We start from the raw sequence: 20044 nt of genomic DNA, 5'->3' as shown, positions 1-20044 counted from the left end.
TCTTACTCCCATTTTTCTGTTTGGCAGTGCTAATGCAACCTGGACTTTTGCTTCTGATACCTTTCCTGGGTCATCATTTGTTTTCATGTGGGCTGTTAGACCAAAGGATGGGGAAACCAAAGGGCTTGACCCTGCGGGTGTGAAATGCTTTCAGGTAGTTTAAATTGAAAGCAAGCTGATAGTCTCCATGAGGATGTAAGGTTGGGGAATACCTGGAGGTCTTTTGGGAAGGCCAGGTAAGAGACAGGTTGTACATAATGCCACACAGCCATGAGGGAGAGGAGCATTAAATGTATGAGCTGGTGATCTGGGCTTTTTAGATGTCAAATTCTCAAGTTATTTTCCTTTTGAAATTTCACTTTGCTTAATAAATAGGGTTTTTACTCTTAGTTGTGTGCTTGGTCTAACTGAGACTGTATTCTTGATTTCAGGAGACTGTATTCCATAGTGTATTCCATAGTCCAAGCAAGACTCAGAGCTGTGTTTGTAGAGTCAGATGGCTTAGTCTATACTGATTTAGCTCTTTGTATTCCAGCTCAGGACTTTGGAGGGAAGGGGAGGAAGTGGGATAATGTTTGAGAAGTATATTTACATGTGGCTAATTTTTATACATTTTTTACTGTATCTTTTCCCCCTCTGAACTGAAGTGCAAGATTACATAAATTTAAGACCCTTAGCTGAAAGCTGTATTCTGTTTCATGAAGTACTGTCCCATTTTTAATTTCTTTCTAAAAGATTCCTTTTACTTTGTGAAAGAAAAATCATAGGCTATGTATTTCAAAGAGAGGCATGAAGGACATGATTGGTCATGATTTTGCTACTTGCTGAAAGTCCCATCCACTGTAAATCACATTGGCTTCTTTCAAAAGCAAACTGGGGAGGTAAACCCAAAAGCACAAAGTTTGGAATTAATTTTGCACTGCCTGACAGTTATCTTTTAAATGGCTTTAAAGTACATACAGAGACAATTTTATATTCCATTACTGCTCTGTTACGAACTTTTGGTGAGAATCATGAACTTATCTTTATAAAAGACTTGACTCTATACTTTTATAGAGATCTTTAGTCTGTTCTCTTTGCCAGTCAGGTGAGAACCTCCAGAGTGACAGCTCTCAGAGTAGCCTGGGTGAAGACAGGGAGTTGTGCTGAGGGTTGGTAGGATGCTGTTGAGCCAGAGAGTGCTCACCTTCCACTGCCTTCTGCTGAAGCACTCACTGCAGAGGAAAAACCCACACACCTGTATAGGTTTAAGTCACTAAAGATTGAAAACTGTGGAAGCACAAATTAATTCTTGCACCTCTGAAGTATTTTAAATATTTTTGCAGTCTTGTAATTGCACTTTCTTTGATTGCTTTAGATAATGACATTACAACAAAAGATTTTTTGATAATATAGTGTGAAATTCTGGGAAATAAAAGAGCTGGTGACAGCATGATTTCCAGGATTGATTTCTACCACATCACGACGGTGCTGAAAATCAACTGAAAAACCTGTTAAGACTTTAATTTTCAAAAGTATATATGCTTGTTCATCTTTGCAGGTGTATATGCTCACAGAATAAATGTGCTTTCAGGTATTTAAATGTTACCTGAATAGAGATAAATTGAAACATTTTTGAAGTTAAGCATGTTACTTGCTTTGCTGAATCAGGAATACAACCCATAAGTAGCTAGAAGCTAAAATGTGAAGTCAGAAGTTATTTATGCATAGTGGTTCATTTTTTCTCTTTGTAAGATCCTGTGTTAGCCCTAATTGTAAAGATTGCTCCAGAGGGGAAAAAAAAGAGAAATAGGAGAATGACCTCACACTTTCAGATACTTGATGGTGAGTCTCACTGGCAAAACCATCTCATTTTCTTTTTAAAGAAAATAATGCTATGAATAAAAATCTTCAGAGCTTTTTCTTTTAGAAACTTGGTAGTGTTCTAATCATAACTTTTTTGATGAAATTGTATTTCTTAATGTGCTGGTATGTAAGGACTCACTGCATCAAGAGGCATTTTTATTGGTAATAAAATACTCAGCTCTTTGATATCATGTGCAAAATAATGTGTGTGTATGTACATATTTTTTCTTAAAGAGCCTCCTTGCTACCAGTCTTACTAAGGTTAAGAATTGTGTGCTTATATGTGCAAAGGAGGAGTTTCTCTTTCATGGCAGTCTCCTTGCCTCCCATTTTCCCTGGACTGCCGTCTCTTTCCCAGAATTTATCTGCCTATTTCTGATTCAGGGTAAATGATCTGAATATATGGGATGCGTATGTGTAGCTTATAAGCAAGAATAGATACAGAACAGAGGAAAAACTGAGACAAAATATGTGCGGTTTTGAACATTGACCTGGTGAAAGGTCTCTTAAAGTGAAATATGGTGCATGAAGAAAAGCTTAAAGCCACAAAGAAAACTCTAGCTTACCTAATGTGTCATGATACAATCATGGAATGATTTGGATTGGAAGGAACCTTAAAGCTTATCCACCTCTAACCCCCTGCCCCGGGCAGGGACACCTTCCACTAGAGCAGGTTGCTCCAAGCCCCTGTGTCCAACCTGGCCTTGAACACTGCCAGGGATGGGGCAGCCACAGCTTCTCTGGGCACCCTGTGCCAGTGCCTCAGCACCCTCACAGGGAAGAACTTCTTCCTGATGTCTAATCTCCATCTCCCCTCTGGCAGGTTAAAGCCATTCACCCTTGTCCTGTCCCTACAGGCCCTCATCCAAAGCCACTCTCCAGGTTTCCTGTAGCCCCTTTAGGAACTGGGAGCAGCTCTAAGGCCTCCCTGGAGCCTTCTCTTCTCCAGGCTGAACAAGCTCAGCTCTCTCAGCTTGTCTCCAGAGCAGAAGTGCTCCATCGTACCTGCGTTCCTTTTGGCGAGTTGCATCAGCTTAACATGATCCAAGGACTGAGTCTGCTGATTGTAGGATTATGGGATTTTTAGTTCTTGTTTTGAATCTGTGAACCAGGGTGCATTTACAGAATGCCTGTGCTGGCACAGTACACATTTCACGAGAAAATGGATGTCCTCACCTCTGGGAATAGCATTGCTCCTAGGGAGAAAAGGCAAAAGCTGGTGACTTGGCATTTCAGCTGTTCATGACTCATTTGTTGCTGTAAATCCACCATAGTTTTAGTTTGCTAACACTTTTGTTCCATTTTATTGTTCATATGGAAGACAGAAGCATGAACAGGCAGGGTAGTTTTTAACTCTGCTGGAAAGCATGTGGACTGTTTTGTATTTGGGATGGAGAGGCCAGAAAGAGCTTGCTTTACCCAGCACCAAGAATTGCTTTACTTGAAAATAAAAAAACAAACCTGTTTCTTCAATTACCTTCAATTATAGGGAACAAAAAGTAAAGGTATTAAAAGAAAGCCCCCAAACTTGGGGGGGGGGGGGGGGGGGGAAATCAAATGTCCATTAAAGTTGCAGCATCAGAAAAAATTGTTCATAGATTGTTTTTGTCAGTACATCTAAAATTTACATTTCTTGTTTTTCTGTGGATCACTTGGATCTTAGAATAGCTTGGGTTAGAAGGGACTTTCAAAGCTCATCTAGTCTAAGCTCCTGCAATGAGCAGGGACATCAACTAGATCAGGTTGCCCAGAACCACATCCAGCTTGTCCTTGAATATCTCCAGGGATGATGCATCCATCACCTCTCTGGGCAACCTGTGCCAGTGTTTCACCATCCTCATCATAAAGAATTTTCTCCTCACATCCAGCCTGAATCTCCCCTCTTTTAAAAAATCATCACCCCTCATGCTATCGCAACAGGCCCTGCTAAAGAGTCTCTCCCCATCTTTCTTATAGGCCCCTTTTAAGAACTGAAAGGCTTCCATAAGGTCTCCCTGGAGTCTTCTCTCCTCCAGGCTGAAGAACCCCAGCTCTCTCAGCCATTCCTCATGGCAGAGGTGATCCAGCCCTCTAATCATTTCTGTGGCCTCCTCTGTACCCTCTCCAATAGGTCCATGTCCTTCCCGTACTGAGCACTCCAGAGCAGGATGCAGGACTGCAGGTGGGATCTCACAAGAGCACAGTAGAGGGGCAGAATCACCTCCCTTGACCTGCTGGCCATGCCCCTCTGGATGCAGCCCAAGATACGCCTGGCCTTCTGGGCTGCAAGCAGACACTGGATGGCTCATGTCCAATCCTTCATCCACCAGTACCCCCAAGTCCTTCTCTTCAGGGCTACTCTCAATCCCTTCATCCCCCAGCCTGTATTGATATTGAGGGCTGCCTCAATCCAGGTACAGGATTTTGCACTTGACCTTGTTAATTATTTATTACTTTTGGTGCAGAACGAGTGTCAATTTGTCACATTTGATAAGTGTTTACACATGGTAAGAATACTTGGGTAGTAAAAGTTTCATTATATTATGAACTATTAACTTTAAAGTAAAAAGTACATTATGTTTTCGTTAGCTGTGTTAGCCAGGCATCTTGCTCCCATGGAGCAATCTCACTTAAAGGAAAATAGCAAGTGGGAGTTTTGGGGTTTTGGCGCTGATTCAATTTTGCTAGAATAAGAATTAGAGGTAAAATGGATATAAGCAATAACAACAAAAAAAGAAATAATTGAAAAAGGGGCATAAGTCCTACTGCTGATGAGAAGTAGATACTTGTCACTGAACAAAGTGACAGCTGAATGAAATGAGGAACCTGTACTGGGAGGCAGAGCTATCTGAGTTCATGTTTAAACTTTTAAAAGTCTTTTAACAGCTATTACCTAGTTCCTTGAGAAATTGCCTTAGCAACTGAACGTGAGTTACTGAATACTGCAACAGCTTCTATACCCATACCGAGACTTTCCTTACAATGCTCCTTCACCTCTCCAGCACAGCACTTTGACTTGAAGGAAACTTATTTTCTATGAATATTTATAGCCTGTTCTTTTACAAGAAGTTTTATTGATTTTGATTACTGCTCCCACAGAACTCAGGTTTAAAAAAACACTGAAAAGAGATCAGCCTCTGTCTTGTCAATTCTTGAATATTCCACATTTTATTAATGTCAGTCTAGGTTTTCTCATTATTATTCATAGTTCAAAAAGAGAATTACTGGAAATCGAGGGGTTTTTTAATAATTTTTTTTCTTCCAGGCTTAAGCCAGAACATTATAACCTTCAAAATAATATATTGACATTTCTGTGACACAGAATTAAGAGTTAGTGCTGAAAATCAGAATTCTGTAGGTTAGAATCCAGATAATACCAAAGGGAGTGCTGTGCTAAGCAATGATACTAAATAAACAGCAGTGGAATCATAGAATCATAGAATGGTTTGGATTGGAAAGGACCTTAAGATCATCTAGTTCCAACCCTCCTGCCATGGGCAGGAACACCTCGCACTAAACTATGTCACCCAAGACTCCATCCAGCCTGGTCTTGAACACTACCAGGGATGGAGCATTCACAGCTTCCTTGGGCAACCTTTTCCAGTGCCTCACCACCCTCACAGTAAAGAACTTCTTCCTCATAGCCAACATAAACTTCCTCCGTTTAAGTTTGAACCCATTACCCCTTGTCCTATCAATACAGTCCCTAATGAAGAGACCCTCTCCGGCATCCCTGTAGACCTCCTTCAGATACTGGAAGGCTGCTATGAGGTCTCCACGCAGCTTCTCTTCAGGCTGAACAGCCTCAACTCTCTCAGCCTGTCTTCATACGGGAGATGCTTCAGCCCTCTTACCATCTTTGTGGCCTTCCTCTGGACTTGCTCCAACAGCATCATGTCCTTTTTATGTTGAGGACACCAGAACTGTACACAATACTCCAAGTGAGGTCTCATGAGAGCAGAATAGAGGGTCAGGATCACCTTCTTCAAACTGCTGGTCACGCTTCTTTTGGTGCAGCCCAGGATACGGTTGGCTTTCTGGGCTGCAAGCGCACGCTGCCGGCTCATGTTAAGCTTCTCGTCAACCAACACCCCCAAGTCCTTTTCTGCAGGGCTGCTCTGAATCTCTTCTGTGCCCAACCTGTAGCTGTGCCTGGGATTGCCCCGACCCAGGTGTAGGACCTTGCACTTGGCTTGGTTGAACTTCATGAGGTTGGCATCGGCCCACCTCACAAGCGTGTCAAGGTCCCTCTGGATGGCATCCCTGCCCTCCAGCGTATCAACCGAACCACACAGCTTGGTGTCGTCGGCAAACTTGCTGAGGGCGCACTCAATCCCACTGTCCATGTCACCGACAAAGATGTTGAACAGGACCGGTCCCAACACCGGTCCCTGAGGGGCACCACTGGTTGCTGGTTTCCAGCTGGACATCGATCCATTTACCACAACTCTTAGCATGTGGCCATCGAGCTAGTTCTTTATCCACCGAGCGGTCCATCCATCAAATTGATGTCTCTCCAATTTAGAGACAAGGATGTCATGTGGGACAGTGTTGAATGCTTTGCACAAGCCCGGGTAGATGACGTCAGTTGCTCTGCCCCTTCATAGAAGGCCACCAAATTGGTCAGGCAGGAGTTCCCCTTAGTGAAGCCATGTTGGCTGTCACCAACCACCTCATTGTTTTTCATGTGCATTAGCATGCCTTCCAGGAGAATCTGCTCCAAGATTTTGCCAGGCACAGAGGTAAGACTGACTGGTCTGTAGTTCCCCCTTCTTGAAAATGGGGGTTATGTTTCCCTTTTTCCAGTTGTCAGGAACTTCACCTGACTGCCATGATTTTTCAAATATGGTGGACAGTGGCTTAGCAACTTCATTTGCTCCTTCAGGACCCACAGATGGATTTCATCAGTCCCATGGACTTGTGCACGTTCAGGTTCTTAAGATGGTCTCGAACCTGATCCTCTCCTACGGTGGGCTTAAGGTCTTCGTTCTCACAGTCCTTGCATCTGCCTTTCAGGGCTCTGACCATGATGTGGTCAGAGCACTTGCTGGTGAAGACTGAGGCAAAGAAGTCATTAAGAACCTCAGCCTTCTCCAAATCCAGGGCAGCCAGTTCTCCTGATAGCTTTCAGAGAGGGCCCACCTTGTCCCTAGTCTGTCTTTTATTTGCTACATACCTATAGAAGCCCTTCCTGTTATCTTTCACATCCCTTGCCAGATTTAATTCTAGCTGGGCCTTAGCTTTCCTGACCTGGTCTCTAGCTTCCCGGACAATGCTCCTATATTCTTCCCAGGCCGCCTGTCCTCACTTCCACCTTTTAGAAGCTTCTTTTTCCCCTCTTAGTTTCCTCAGCACCTCCTTATTCATCCATGGAGGCCTCCTGGCCCTCCTGCCACATTTCCATCTAGTTGGGACGCAACACTCCTGAGCTTGTAGCAGGTGATCCTTGAATATCAACCAGCAGTCTTGGGCCCCCCTGCCCTCTAGGGCTTTATCCCATGGAACCTTACTAAGCAGGTTCCTGAAGAGGCCAAAGTCTGTTCTCTTGAAGCCCAGGGCAGTGAGCTTGCTGCATGCCCTTCTCACTGTCCTGAGGATCTCGAACTCGACCATCTCGTGATCACTAGAGCCAAGGCTGCCCTGGAGCATCACATTTCCAACCAGTCCCTCCCTGTTGGTGAGCACAAGGTCCAGCATGGCACCTCTCCTTGTCAGCTCCTCTGTTACTTGCAAGAGGAAGTAGTCTTCTACACAATTGAGGAACCTCCTGGATTGCTTGTGCCGGGCCGTACCCTCCCTCCAACAGATATCAGGGTGGTTGAAGTCCCCCATGAGGCCAAGGGCCTGTGAGTGTGAGGCTGCTCCTATCTGTCTATAGAGCACTTCATCCACAGACTCCTCCTGATCAGGCGGTCTGTAACAGATCCCCACAGTAATGTCCCCCATCACTGTTCTCCCGTTGACCCTGACCCACAAACTCTCTGTTGGCTGATCACCCATCCCCAGACAGAGTTCCAATACTCTTCAGCCTGTCACTGACATAAATAGCAACTCCCCTTCCCGATCTGCCTGGCCTGTCTTTCCGAAAAAGCCTGTAATCTTCCATTCCAACACTTCAATCATAGGAGCCACCCCACCATGTTTCTGTGATGCTGAGGATATCATATCCCTGTAGCCATGCACACATCTCTAATTCCTCTTGTTCATTACCCATACTATGGGCGTTTGTATAGAGGCATCTGAGCCGAGCTCCAAATGAAGCCAACTCATTGGCTGGAGCAGCTGAAATATCTCTGCATCGTGCCAAGCATTTATTACAGGTCCTGGCAACTGACTGGGAGTGTTGGGATGGATCGATGCCTTCCTCCCCCAACACATCTAGTTTAAAGCTGCCTTGACCAGCCTGGCAAGTCTCCTACCAAAGCAGCTCTTCCCCTTCTTTATCAGACCAGTTCCAGCAGCCTCCAGTAGACCCAGCTTCCCAAATTGAGTCCCATGTTCTAAATAACCAAACCCCTGGCTATGGCACCACTGTTCTAACCATTTATTAACGTGCCAAATCCGCCTGTCCGTTTCAAGGTCCTCCCCTTTAATCTGGAGTATTGATGACAAAACTATCTGAGCTCCAGAGCCCCTAACCACCTCTCCCAGGGCTCTGTAGTCCTTCTTAAAGTTCTCCAGGCTACTGCTACCTATATCGCCAGCACCCACATGGACCACTAGAATTGGGTAATAGCCAGCAAGACTTGCTAGACCAGGCAGCCTCTCAGCAACATCCCTGATCTGAGCCCCTGGTAGGCAACACACCTCCCTCAAGACTGGGTCAGGCCAACAGATGGGTGCCTCTGTGCCTTTCAAAATAGAGTCACCTACTACTACGACCTGCTGCTTTTTCCTGGAGGCACCAGTAGTGATCCTTTTTACGGATGCATCAACAGGTTGTTCATTTGGCAAAGTGTGACTGCTCGCCCTGCCTGTGCGAACTTTTTGACAACATGTTGCCAAATCACTGACTAAAACTATTCAGAGAATTGGCTTTTATAAACTAAAGTGAGTGAGGGAAGTAGTTGAGTTGCCATCCCTGGAGGTCTGTAAGTGACATATAGGTGTGATACTTAGAGACATGGTTTAGTGGTGGACTTGGCAGTGCTAGGTTAATGGTTGGACTCGATGACCCTAAGGGTCTTTGCCAACCTAAATGATTCTATGATTATCTTTAGAAATTACTCCTAACTTCTGTAGATCAGAGATTTTCAGTTTCATAGCAGCCTGAAGTTTAAAACAGAGGTACCTTCACCTCTGTGTTACTGCACAGGGCCTTTCCTTCAGCAAGATTTATGCAGCAATTTCATCACTTGCATGTACAGAAAAGTATTTCACTTTTAAATTGAAGGATTAACTTGGAAGGGGAGCATTAGCTACATACCCAGAATGGGATCCACAGGCAACAGCTTGGGAGCAATAGCTGTAAGATGTAGTTATAGTATGGGCATGTGTGGTAAAGCCCCATGTATGTGTGTAACACAGAAATATTGCGCTTTCACTGCAAGGGTATTCATATTCAATTCATTCAAGTATTCAGATGCAAATAGTATTTGTCCTTATTCAGCCTTCAAATTCTCTTGCACTGTGTTCAGGAATATACGTGCATGCACATATGTGTTAGCCCTGGCAGAAGGGGAGTCCAGACGTTTTGTAAGTATTCACTTGAACAAGCTTGACAGAGGTTCTTTGAGGGCTTTAGATGCCAATATTTCCCTAGCAAAGTGTTGGTGTAATGTGATTGCACACAATCCTTTCCTTCCTTCCCTTGGTGATTCAGTTACCTATTTGCAAAATTGGGAATAGGAATTTTCTGGCTACTTCACAATGTTAGGTTCGGAGTCACAAGGAAGACTAAAAATGCCCTTATAGTATTACTAACCAAAGCCATAAACCCCCATGAAGTATTTATTTGTAAATATATAAGTATATGACATGGGCATATACAAGCATGTCAAACTTTGGAGTGTAGGACAGAGTTAAGAAGAGGAAAGGAAAAGGGATCAGCGTAAAAAGGGAGATGTTTCCACACTGAACACAACCATGCATGTTTTGGTATTTCTGCAGTGTATGCAGAGATTTCCCCATAGCCAGTATGGGTGCATATACTGCCTTTTTGTTTAACGATTATATCCAGACCATTATTTATGCTAAAAGGGGTATTTATCTATGAATAAGCGCATACCTTGTCTTGGCACTAATGGGCAGGCATGTATATAAACGCTGGTCTCCTGACCTGAAGTGGCAATCCAAAGGGAAAAACCATCTAAACTACTAGAAATGCAGCAAAGGTACCTTTCATAAAGCTTTCATCAGATAGTTCCTCAGGGCCTGGAAAAAGCATATTTTGATCTCTTAAAAATCCATTTGACATTTGTTATCAAAACACATGTATACCCTTTGAAAGGGTAATCACTGTAATTGAGCTGCCTAGTCAGGGTGGATGTGAACCTGCGGCAATGCTGCCACCAGTTGCACACAGCATCTGGTGGCTGAAGCCAAGGGCATGGAGCTGTTTCATCTGGCTCTGGCCTCGTGGGATTCAGCAGCCAGGAGCTCAGCCTTTCCTCTGAGCCTCTACAGTCTTCTTAGTATCAAATTTCTCGAATCCATTTTCATGTAATTGAGGGCGTGCATGTTCACCAAATTGTTCATCTTCCAGTATTGAACTGTTTCATCAGTCGACCACATATCCAAACCTACAGCTGAGAGTAGTTTCTCATATCTCAAAATATATGACATTATTTTGCTATAATTTTCATATTGTTTGCTGTCTGATGAATGATGTCTTGTGTAATCTGAAGTATGTCAAAAACAATGGGAAAACATTTACTGGTATTTGAATTTACATTTTCTTGTTTGGAAAGAAAATGCTTCAAATCTTTCCCCAGACCTTTCAATCCCACTTGATATAAATGAATCATAAGTGGTGACACTCTTTTCCAGTCAATTTTGCAAGTAAAATTTAGTCTTAGAACTCTCAAAAGCACCTACAATCTCTCACATGAGAAATACTTAATTGTAGCCAGCTTGCTTCAATAGATGCCCTGCTTTGTCTAGGAATTCTCTGTGAAAAACATACTCATTTGGAGTCTTTATTCTTCGAACTCCACTTTGAAAGAGTGGATCTAAAGGACCTTTGTGAAAGGCTGAGATACTGTTTAACTAAAAAGCAAAGGGATCTTTTTCTCTACTTAAAACAGAAATTTTCTTAATTGTCAAGCTTCCTTTTCATGAACGTTTGCATGCAAAGGCAGTCTCATCTGAACAGGAGTGTCTTATCTATTACAGGAAAAATTCTAGCATTTCAAACTTTTCTACATTTGCAGTATAACCTGTTGTTTGTCATGGGTAGGGGGACACACACCCCCCCAACTGAAACTTCAAACATATGCTGTTTTGCTCAAAAGCAGTAATACATTTGTAGTTATAAAAGTTACTAATTTCTACTTAATAGCAAATCCACTTCAGATGAGTAAGTTACATTTTCATCCTCAAATAGGTCAAAAAAGAGGACATAAAAATAAAATAATCCTATAAAGTGTTATTTTCTGTTTTGTTTGGGGTTTTTTGGGTTGGTTTTTTTTTTCATTTAGCATACCTTTTCTTCTGTCTATTGCTGACCAAAGGGGCTGAGCTTCTCTTTGTATCCAATTTTCATCTTGAAGGCTCTAAGGATTCTGGACACAAAACCATGGAATATGTTATTTTGTTGAGTGGAACAATTAGTTACAATCTACATAAAATCTGCCTTTTATTCTTAATTAACTCAGGGGTTACTGGAAGTTCCTTGCAAAATGTATTTCTTGTTCACAGCAGCTGTCAGAGACAATGTGTTTTGAATGCACAAAATCCTTTGGGCAGTAAAGGCATGCTAAGCATTTAGCAGGCCATGAAACGGATTTGGTGGCACTAGGAGGCAAATCATGCTCCTGGTAATGAAAGTGAAGTGGGGAAGGCATGTTGGGGAAGTACAGGCAGAAAATGGTCTTGGGTGAAACTGATCCTATTGTGCAAATTAGATTTTTATGCTTCATGCTATTCATTGCAGATAGTATTGGTTTAAAAGCCTTTGAGGGAAATTTTCTGGGAGATTTAGCAAGTTTAAATCTAGTGCTTTCTTCATTTCCATGTTCAGAACCAGGTGTATTGGTTGTAATGAAGAACCAGCCGGTTCTACTCATTTAGCAGAAATAGAGGAAGAGAAAAACTGCATGGGACTAGGTGTGAAGAGTACCAGAGGTACTGAGGCTGCCTGTACAATTAGTGTGCGCCATCCCCTCTAGGCAAGCAGCTCAGAGGGAGGGAAGAGCAGCAGAGAGCATGGTGTGATGTGGCTGATGATCCAGGGCTTCTCAGAGAGCAAGACTGTCATAGCCAGACTTTATGCCAGCCTCTGGAGCAGAAGTAGGAACCCTGAAGTGAACATGCCATGCCACTGAGCTGCTGCAGTGGTGCCAGGAATTCCTGCCCTGCATGTGGAAAAGAGCTGCATGGTACACAGGGATAGGTGGTGGCATTCCTGTGGCCGTGTGCTACTCTCCAAGCACAGTGCCTGAAACAAAGTTTTCCTTGGGTTAGAATTAGAATTCCTCTATTTTTTTCCCCCCATTTTTTAAAAAGAAAGGAGTAATACTGTTCTGAGACAAAACCCTCAGCAATTACATCAACCATGTGAAATATGTTTCCTCTCCCATTGCGTACATGATGGATTAGCTTTTCACTGGAGAAACTGAGAGTAGGATGTAAGGACAATTTGTGTAACTTGGGAAGTAGGCTGTGGTGTACAGCAGGAGACTGCTATAAAACATGACGCTGTAGGAAATACGATTAATGTGTGATGGAAAGCCCTTGGTAGATCAGTTCACTTAAGTACATGTCCTATTATGAGAGTGCCATGTTTTGTTATGTGCAGTGAGCATCTGGACAGAGAGAAACTACTACCTGCTGGAGTAGGATTATTTTATCCAGTAATTTGTGAGATCTTTTTGTAAAGTACAGTTAATAATACAAAACCTTCTTTGTTGCTTATGGAAGAGAATTTTTCATTTTTCAGGCTGGAAAGTGAGAATTTGTGACTGTAGAAGAAGGTACCATCCTTTTCCTGAGCAAGATGTGACTGATTTAGGGAGGAGAACACATCAAGCTGAACTTGAACTTCATGTCCTCATAGCAATTGGCAGCAGATGAGAAGTATGCTGAAGCAGCAATTGTCTCTGTAATAGCTGTGGGATGCATGGAGAATGCCAGTTTGCTTTATGAAGCTAACTGGGCAAAACTGCCTGCTTGGTGTGTGCTGCATGTGTTTTGTCGCCATTATGAGGCACTACTTTGAAGTGGATACAGTTCTTAAACAACAAAAAGAAAAGAGGGGGGAGAGCAATTTCCAAATCCCCTAGTATGAGTTTTATAAATCTGGTGTATCCAGACCCCTGATTCTGAATTGCGTTAGGACCCCTCAGGAATTACACCCTGGAACTATTCAGGCTCCTGCAGATGCATAAACAGGCGCGTTTATGTAAACAGAGGAGCTTGGATCTGTTTGTCCCTTTTTGGTTGGTGATGAGCTAATTTTATTTGAAAACTCAAGGGTCTTTTCTGCTTGGTGCATAAAGGGTCAGAGAAAACTCAGTGGAGCTGAAATATCCTGAATTATAATAATCAGTAATTTTAGCCCTGGGTTAGAGAAGGATACTAGGTTGGGCTAAAGGCACTGTGACATTTTTTCCAGTTGCCTGAGTCAGGCTTTCTTTTCATTGTATTAGTGCAGGGAAAACTTAAATTTGGAGGACTCCACAACCTGTAATTGATGATGTTTCCTCTAATTTTGTTGATTTTGTTTAATTTGTCAGGGTTTATTAGTCATCATTTGGGAAAAATTAATGTAATTTTTTTTTTTTTTCATCTAACTGCACTCTATCACACTGCACTTATTGTTTAAACAACTATTATCTGGAAACTGATGTTGGGGCAAAAGATCTAGGAGTAAAATATATTCTCAATGTGATTCATTTTTATTTTAATGCAATTGAGTGAGGGGCAGCTTCTGTCTCTGTACTGAAAGGAAGAAGTAGTTTTGAAAACAGGGCTTTGATGTAGCTTACCTACAGGATAGCAGAACCAAAAATTGAGATAATAGATTTCGGAAAGAAAATCTATGTTAAACTAACATGCTCAAAATAGTTAAATACAAATTCTGATAAATACCTAAGATCCTCATGAAATGTGCTTTATCTTGTAGAAGCTTACAGTCACATTGTGCAAAAATACTAAGGTATTTTGAAAAGAAAATGACATTGCAAGCTCTCAATAGAGATGATAAAATTTGTCCATCAGCTTTTTCACAAGAAAACTTGGTTTTCATTGAATGATTGTGTATATGAAAAGCACCTCATGCAAAATTTAAGACACGAAAACAAATCTCTCAATTACTTGCTAAAATATTTTGCTTTTCATTTACAATTATTTTTCTACCCAAAAAGCTTTTCTTTAATTTCTCCATGGAAAATAAGCCTTTTTCTGACAAGTTCTCTGTCTGGCTGCCTTTTGTTGTGCGGAAAAGTGAAACGGTGTCAAAAATGCTGGTCTGTTACTATTTCCCCCAAAGCACGAGTGATCCTTTGCAGGAGGAAAACTTTGGAATTAAAATGGAGGAGTGATGCTCATGAAACTTGTCTGTAGGGTTCTGCCTATGTGACCTTGTCAAAATCATTTCTATACCCATCCTGTGAGATATGTTTCACAGATGCTGGGGCCTGTGTTCTTTGTATTTCAGTTTCTCCGACTAAGTGGGCCAGCAGCAATTGAGGTATCACAGGCATATCAAGCCAGTGAACGCAAAATGATTTACACTTTCAAATGGACAGAGCTATAAACTGTTTCTCTCTTTGTTTGGAACACTGAAAGAACCAAAGCCTTTAATAATGAAGACTCTAAGCAGTCCCACATAGGCTAGAAATCCCTGTTATGAGGGATTTTTTTGACAGTTATGAGCAGTCTTTTTCAGGCTGCTTCTCTTTGAAACTGAGCACTTATGAAGCAAAATTGTATCTTGTTTACCAGTACTGCAGCCTTCCAATTACAAGTCCAGTAATAGACATTTCCAGGTAGCAGGGGCTAAGGCATAGCTTAAGCAATTGGTATTAACTACATGTAGTAGATGAGAAAAGCTGTCATTTATTAAAAAAATTGAGTTCTCCACAGTACAGAAAATACAAGTTGGTGGATTGTGCAGCAGTTTAATTTTAGCTCAGAGAGGACTGTATGACCTACACTTTCATTTCATTTTTCACGTTTGCTGTGCCGTATGATTAACCTAATAGGACCTAATTTTTAACTGTTCTGTTCCTGCAGAACAGTTAAAATGTGTAATGTAATATATGTAACTTCTTAAACATCTCAAGTTGTTTGTAATTTAGGCTTTGGAAACATCTCCCCACGCACACAAGGTGGAAAGATATTCTGTATCATCTATGCCTTACTGGGAATTCCTCTGTTTGGGTTTCTGTTGGCTGGTGTTGGAGATCAACTAGGGACAATCTTTGGAAAAGGAATTGCGAAAGTAGAAGACACCTTTGTTGTGAGTATGCTGCCTGCCTCATTTGTCCTTCATGCTGCTTGTTGTTCTGAAGTTAACAAGTGAAATTGGAAGTATGAAAACCAGGGTATAGCTGCTCATCATGACCAGATGCATAGCAAAAGGTAGGAAGAACTTTGCAAAGTCTGAACATGCTACTGAACATGTCTAATTGAGAATTGGATGAAACCAAACGTTTTCTACAACAATTATGGTTGGGAAGAGGAAGAAGATCCAAAACAGTTTGGTTTGCCCTTATAATACTTCTAAGTTTGCTGTAGTGCTTACCTTTAAAGGTTTTCATGCAAGTCAATAGGAAATCAATGACTCAGGGAGATGGAATACAGGAACTGTAGGGGTAATGTGGAAATTGTTTCTTTAATTCACAGAAGACATTTGGTGTTTGAGTCTAAAATCACAATTCTTAAAATCTCAGTTGCCATCACACTTAAGGAAAATAGGCACCTACATTTTGAGATTTACAGGTTGTAGGTGGCTAAAGCTTTGGGCATCCACAGAAGCAGGACAGCCTAAATGGTACAGAGCCTGTTGGTGCCTCTCTAACATGGGTGTTCTCTTTGTGGTCTCCTCACTAGGCTGTAGGATACTCTACAGTTTAAGGTATTTTCAGCCTCTGCTACTAAACTGCTTAACATAGCCTAGAGGTTCATGCTGATCTTTAATTATTCGTGCAAAGTGGCACAGCTTCAGTAGAGACAGAGACCTGTCAAACAGACCAGAAGCTTGTGCAGATATTGATAAATCTCAGCCACAGCCTACCCTTAACAATCTTAAATGCCTTGAATTCTAGCAGAGGAACTTAATTTACTTAGTCTCTGTTTCATACATAGAAAAGTTTAAGGTTGTATTTTACTAATGCAGTTATTAAAAATGTATTGACTGAGATTTTTGAAGCATAGAATAAATGGTATAATGAAACTTAATAAAATTAATTATTTAGGTGTTTTACCACCTTCAATAAAATGTTGTAGGTTTAACTATTATCTAATGTTCAAAAGGCATATGAAATACTATTTGTCTTTTGATATGTAGAACATGCCATATCCAGTGAATACTTAAGAAGCAGCCTGACTTTGTAGTGGTTTGCATCAGCATTGCAAGTGTTAGAAGGGTTGGTTTTCTGCAACAAGCCCTGATCTTGCATGCAGGACACCTTTACTATATAGAAAGTGTCTGCCATGGCTTTATTTTTGAAGCAAAGCAAACAGGCTGTGCTGAGTAGATTTATGCAATAGGTAAATAAAAGCTTGAAAGGTTTTTAAGAAAAGGGAAGTATTTTTGACTTTGAAACATCAGTTCAAGTCCAGACAAGGTACTAGTGAATAATACCAGTGAGATTTGTCTAAATCCATTTGGTTTCCATTGAGATTTGTCTAAAAAAGGCAAGAACAATCCATAAGAACGTTTTATTTTTGTCCTTTCTGGTTTTTATAATTGAATTTTGGGGGGTTTGCTGAAAAGTACAAGAGATTTGAGACCAATTTGTGTCTCTTTGCCTGTTTCTCATAGGGATAATTGTTTTCCTTGTTTTCATAACGGATGTATCCCTACAACAAGAGTGTCTCAACAAAAAGCAGCATTTTGCACACCTCTTGGCAATATCTGAATGAGAACACTGATCTATATGTTGCAGTCTGGGACGCTCCCTTGTTCTCCTTGCTAGTTCCCCAAAAGAACAAATAGGAGATGCTGATGGGTCAGAGCAGGGAATTTCATGTTGCCATAACCCAAACTGTGATTTGGGTTACAAGAGCTGGACCTTGGTCATGCTGACTGTAAAACAGAGTTTCCATTGACACTAAACTTAAATAAAAGAAAATATATATTGTGAACAGTCTGATTTCATTTTTGGTCTCCTTTTGTGGAAGTTTCCAGTGTTGCGTGTTCCCTTGCTTCTTTTAAGTTGAATCAACATGCTTCGGATGGATGGAAAACTCTTTGGGAAAAATGTCTAATTGGCAGGGGCTGTCAAATGGGACTCTGGGCTTATATGCTAACATGGGTTAATGTCACACTGCTGTGAAATGATGATGGATCATAGCTAGAAGTATAAATACAAGTGTAAATAAATAAATAGGCAAAGGGCTGGAGGTTATATCTAGCTTTGAGTACAACACAATGAAACATGTATTATTTTGCTGGAGTCAACAAATAGCAACAAGAATAGATGGGTGAAGAAAGACTGAAATAAATGCATGCATTTGGTCTGTAGAATGTATGATTGAAAGAAAACACCTGTAAAAGTTTGCTGGAAAGAGCAAAGTAGTGCCTTGGATAAGACCATAAATAGTAGGCTTAAAACGAAGGAGATGAGGTGCAGTTTAAGCATTAGGAAAACAGTTAAGCATGATCACATGTTGCCTGGCCACTAGTGTGTCTACAGTGACTTAGGTGGGCTTGCTTTTGTCTTGGGGCAAGCTTGGAAAAGGTGATCTCTTCACATCCCTTCCCACTCTATTTTCTGTGGTTCTGTTTAGCCAATTACTAGATTAGAGAGAACTGCACAGTTGAAAAATAATGGTTTTATTCTGTTATTTGTGGATGCACAAAAGTAGAGATATTGCAGGTGCAAGCACTACTTGGAGCTCACTCAAATATCTGTCCCCCTCTCAAAACTTCAGCATGATCAACGGCTAACCTTAATGAATGCTACATGTGTAACTTGGCCAGATCACAAATGTGGCCACAATGAACAGTCCAGCCCTGCTCTGCATTTCCTGATGCAAATGTTTCCTAGGATAGTCATGTTTGCTTTGAAAACCCTGTCGAAATAAACCCCTACTTGATTTCTGTATTTGTTTGATAACTATAATGCACTGTGCTCTTCAGCAGCTGGTGCTCGTTGTGGGTGATTGCTGCTGGGGTACTGCAGTTCAGTTTTTTATTAACGATGGGTTTCCTCTTTTTTCCCCTTCCCTTTCCAGAAATGGAATGTGAGTCAGACAAAGATTCGCATAATTTCAACAATAATATTCATACTGTTTGGCTGCGTGCTGTTTGTTGCTCTTCCTGCAGTTATATTCAAGCACATAGAAGGCTGGAGCACACTAGATGCAATTTACTTTGTGGTTATCACTTTAACTACCATTGGATTTGGTGACTATGTTGCAGGTAAGATTTCCTTGTAACTCTTCATCTTACAATGTTTTGCAGTTATGTTCTGCTCTGTTGTATTATTTTGGGACAGATGCATCTCCCAGTTTTACCCTTTATCATTCCTGTGTCAATGTACCTTAGAAGATATGGCAGGCTAGAGACAGGAGGTGCCTGTTTCTGCGTCATCTTTTTTTCTTCTATTGTACTGTTAAAAGATGTTGTACTTGATTTTTAGGTAGAGTTTTTTGTTCTTACAGGTTGAGTGGAGTGCAAGAATTAATAAAGTATTTTAGTCTGCTGAATATACTTTTTTCCAGCTGGAGTTGCTTAAAATATCTTGCCCTGCGAAGTTATGTGACATAGGTTTTATGTAAACCTCTTACTTTCAAAGTGCTCTTCCAGAGCTCTGTTTCTGCCATTGAGATGTCTCTATTGCTGTTGCATCCTGCTTCTGTGTTTTCTTTCTTTTGTTTTTCATGTACGTGCTTGACCATGTGTGTTTTGTAATGTAAGGAGAAGGTTTGGCATAACGCATAGATAATGCATCCAGCTTCCATGGTTCTATTAACCCAGGTTGGATTGGTTGCAAGTAACTTTGACAAACTGAGTTGAAAATGCTTGGGTCAGTTCTCTGCACCAACTTTTTTCATGAAAAGGTGTTTAGAGGTGTTAGATCACTTCTCAGAATAGGATTAAGTATGTTGTGTGTGTTAATTCAAGTCAGTGATGTGTTGAGGTGAGGATTAGAAATTCAGAGCATTATGCTCTGAGTCTGAGACTGGCTTTCTTCAGCCTGATTTCATGTACCTCCTGATGCAGCATCATCATCTCTCTTTCATGAGATGTCACTCTCCCACCTCTGAACACTATGCAAGGCAGAGGTAGCTGAGAAAGACAGCAGTGCTGGGCTGCTGTTAGTGAGCTATTCTGCTGGAGGAAGTTTTTCTAGTAGACATCCTCATGGTGTTGGCTCCTCCCATGTCCCATCTCACCTGTAGCTATTGTGTGAGTCCAAGTGCCCCAAGGTAAGGTTCTCATGTTGTGTAGCTCCTCCTAGTGATTTGGGGGCCTGCCTGAAGTTTGTCTTGATGGCAGGGATGTGACTGGTCTTGTTGCTGGTGGAGTCCCACAGAGACCTCTGAAGTGTCTGAACTGTTTGGCATATTCATAAATGACCTGGGTAATGTATTTGGACTTTTACATAGTTTTTTTGTTATGTTTTCATGTTTTGAATGTGTCTCACTGATTTCTTCCTTCTCCTTTCCATTTTTTTTTTTTTTTCCTTATTTTTATTTTGTCAGGAATTTGTGATTCTGGTCAGATTCGAACTAGCACAGAATAAAAAATTTATGCTGTTTCCAAGTCAAGAGTCTGGGTGGTTTAGACTTCTGTTCCTGAGGGGTACGTGTATGTCAGGGAATAAAAATAATAGTGTATAAAGGTTATATTTACTGTAAAGCATGATGTGAAGTGGCCCACTTGGCT

General features: G+C 41.4%; 1 protein-coding gene across 3 annotated transcripts in view; it reads left to right on the top strand.

Annotated features, from left to right (window-relative positions):
• Positions 1-20044, top strand: part of KCNK2 (potassium two pore domain channel subfamily K member 2) — an 83072-nt gene that overhangs the window by 39614 nt on the left and 23414 nt on the right. For all 3 annotated transcript variants that reach the window (XM_032920197.1, XM_030499881.1, XM_030499882.1), the window contains 2 exons: positions 15285-15445; positions 18388-18574. In XM_032920197.1, the coding sequence (XP_032776088.1) occupies positions 15285-15445; positions 18388-18574 (348 nt within the window). The remainder of the gene's footprint in view (positions 1-15284; positions 15446-18387; positions 18575-20044) is intronic.

This window comes from Strigops habroptila, chromosome 10, assembly GCF_004027225.2.
Source record: "Strigops habroptila isolate Jane chromosome 10, bStrHab1.2.pri, whole genome shotgun sequence".
Taxonomy (NCBI): domain Eukaryota; kingdom Metazoa; phylum Chordata; class Aves; order Psittaciformes; family Psittacidae; genus Strigops; species Strigops habroptila.
Note: the sequence above shows the minus strand (reverse complement) of the source record. Positions and strands in the feature narration are given on the sequence as shown.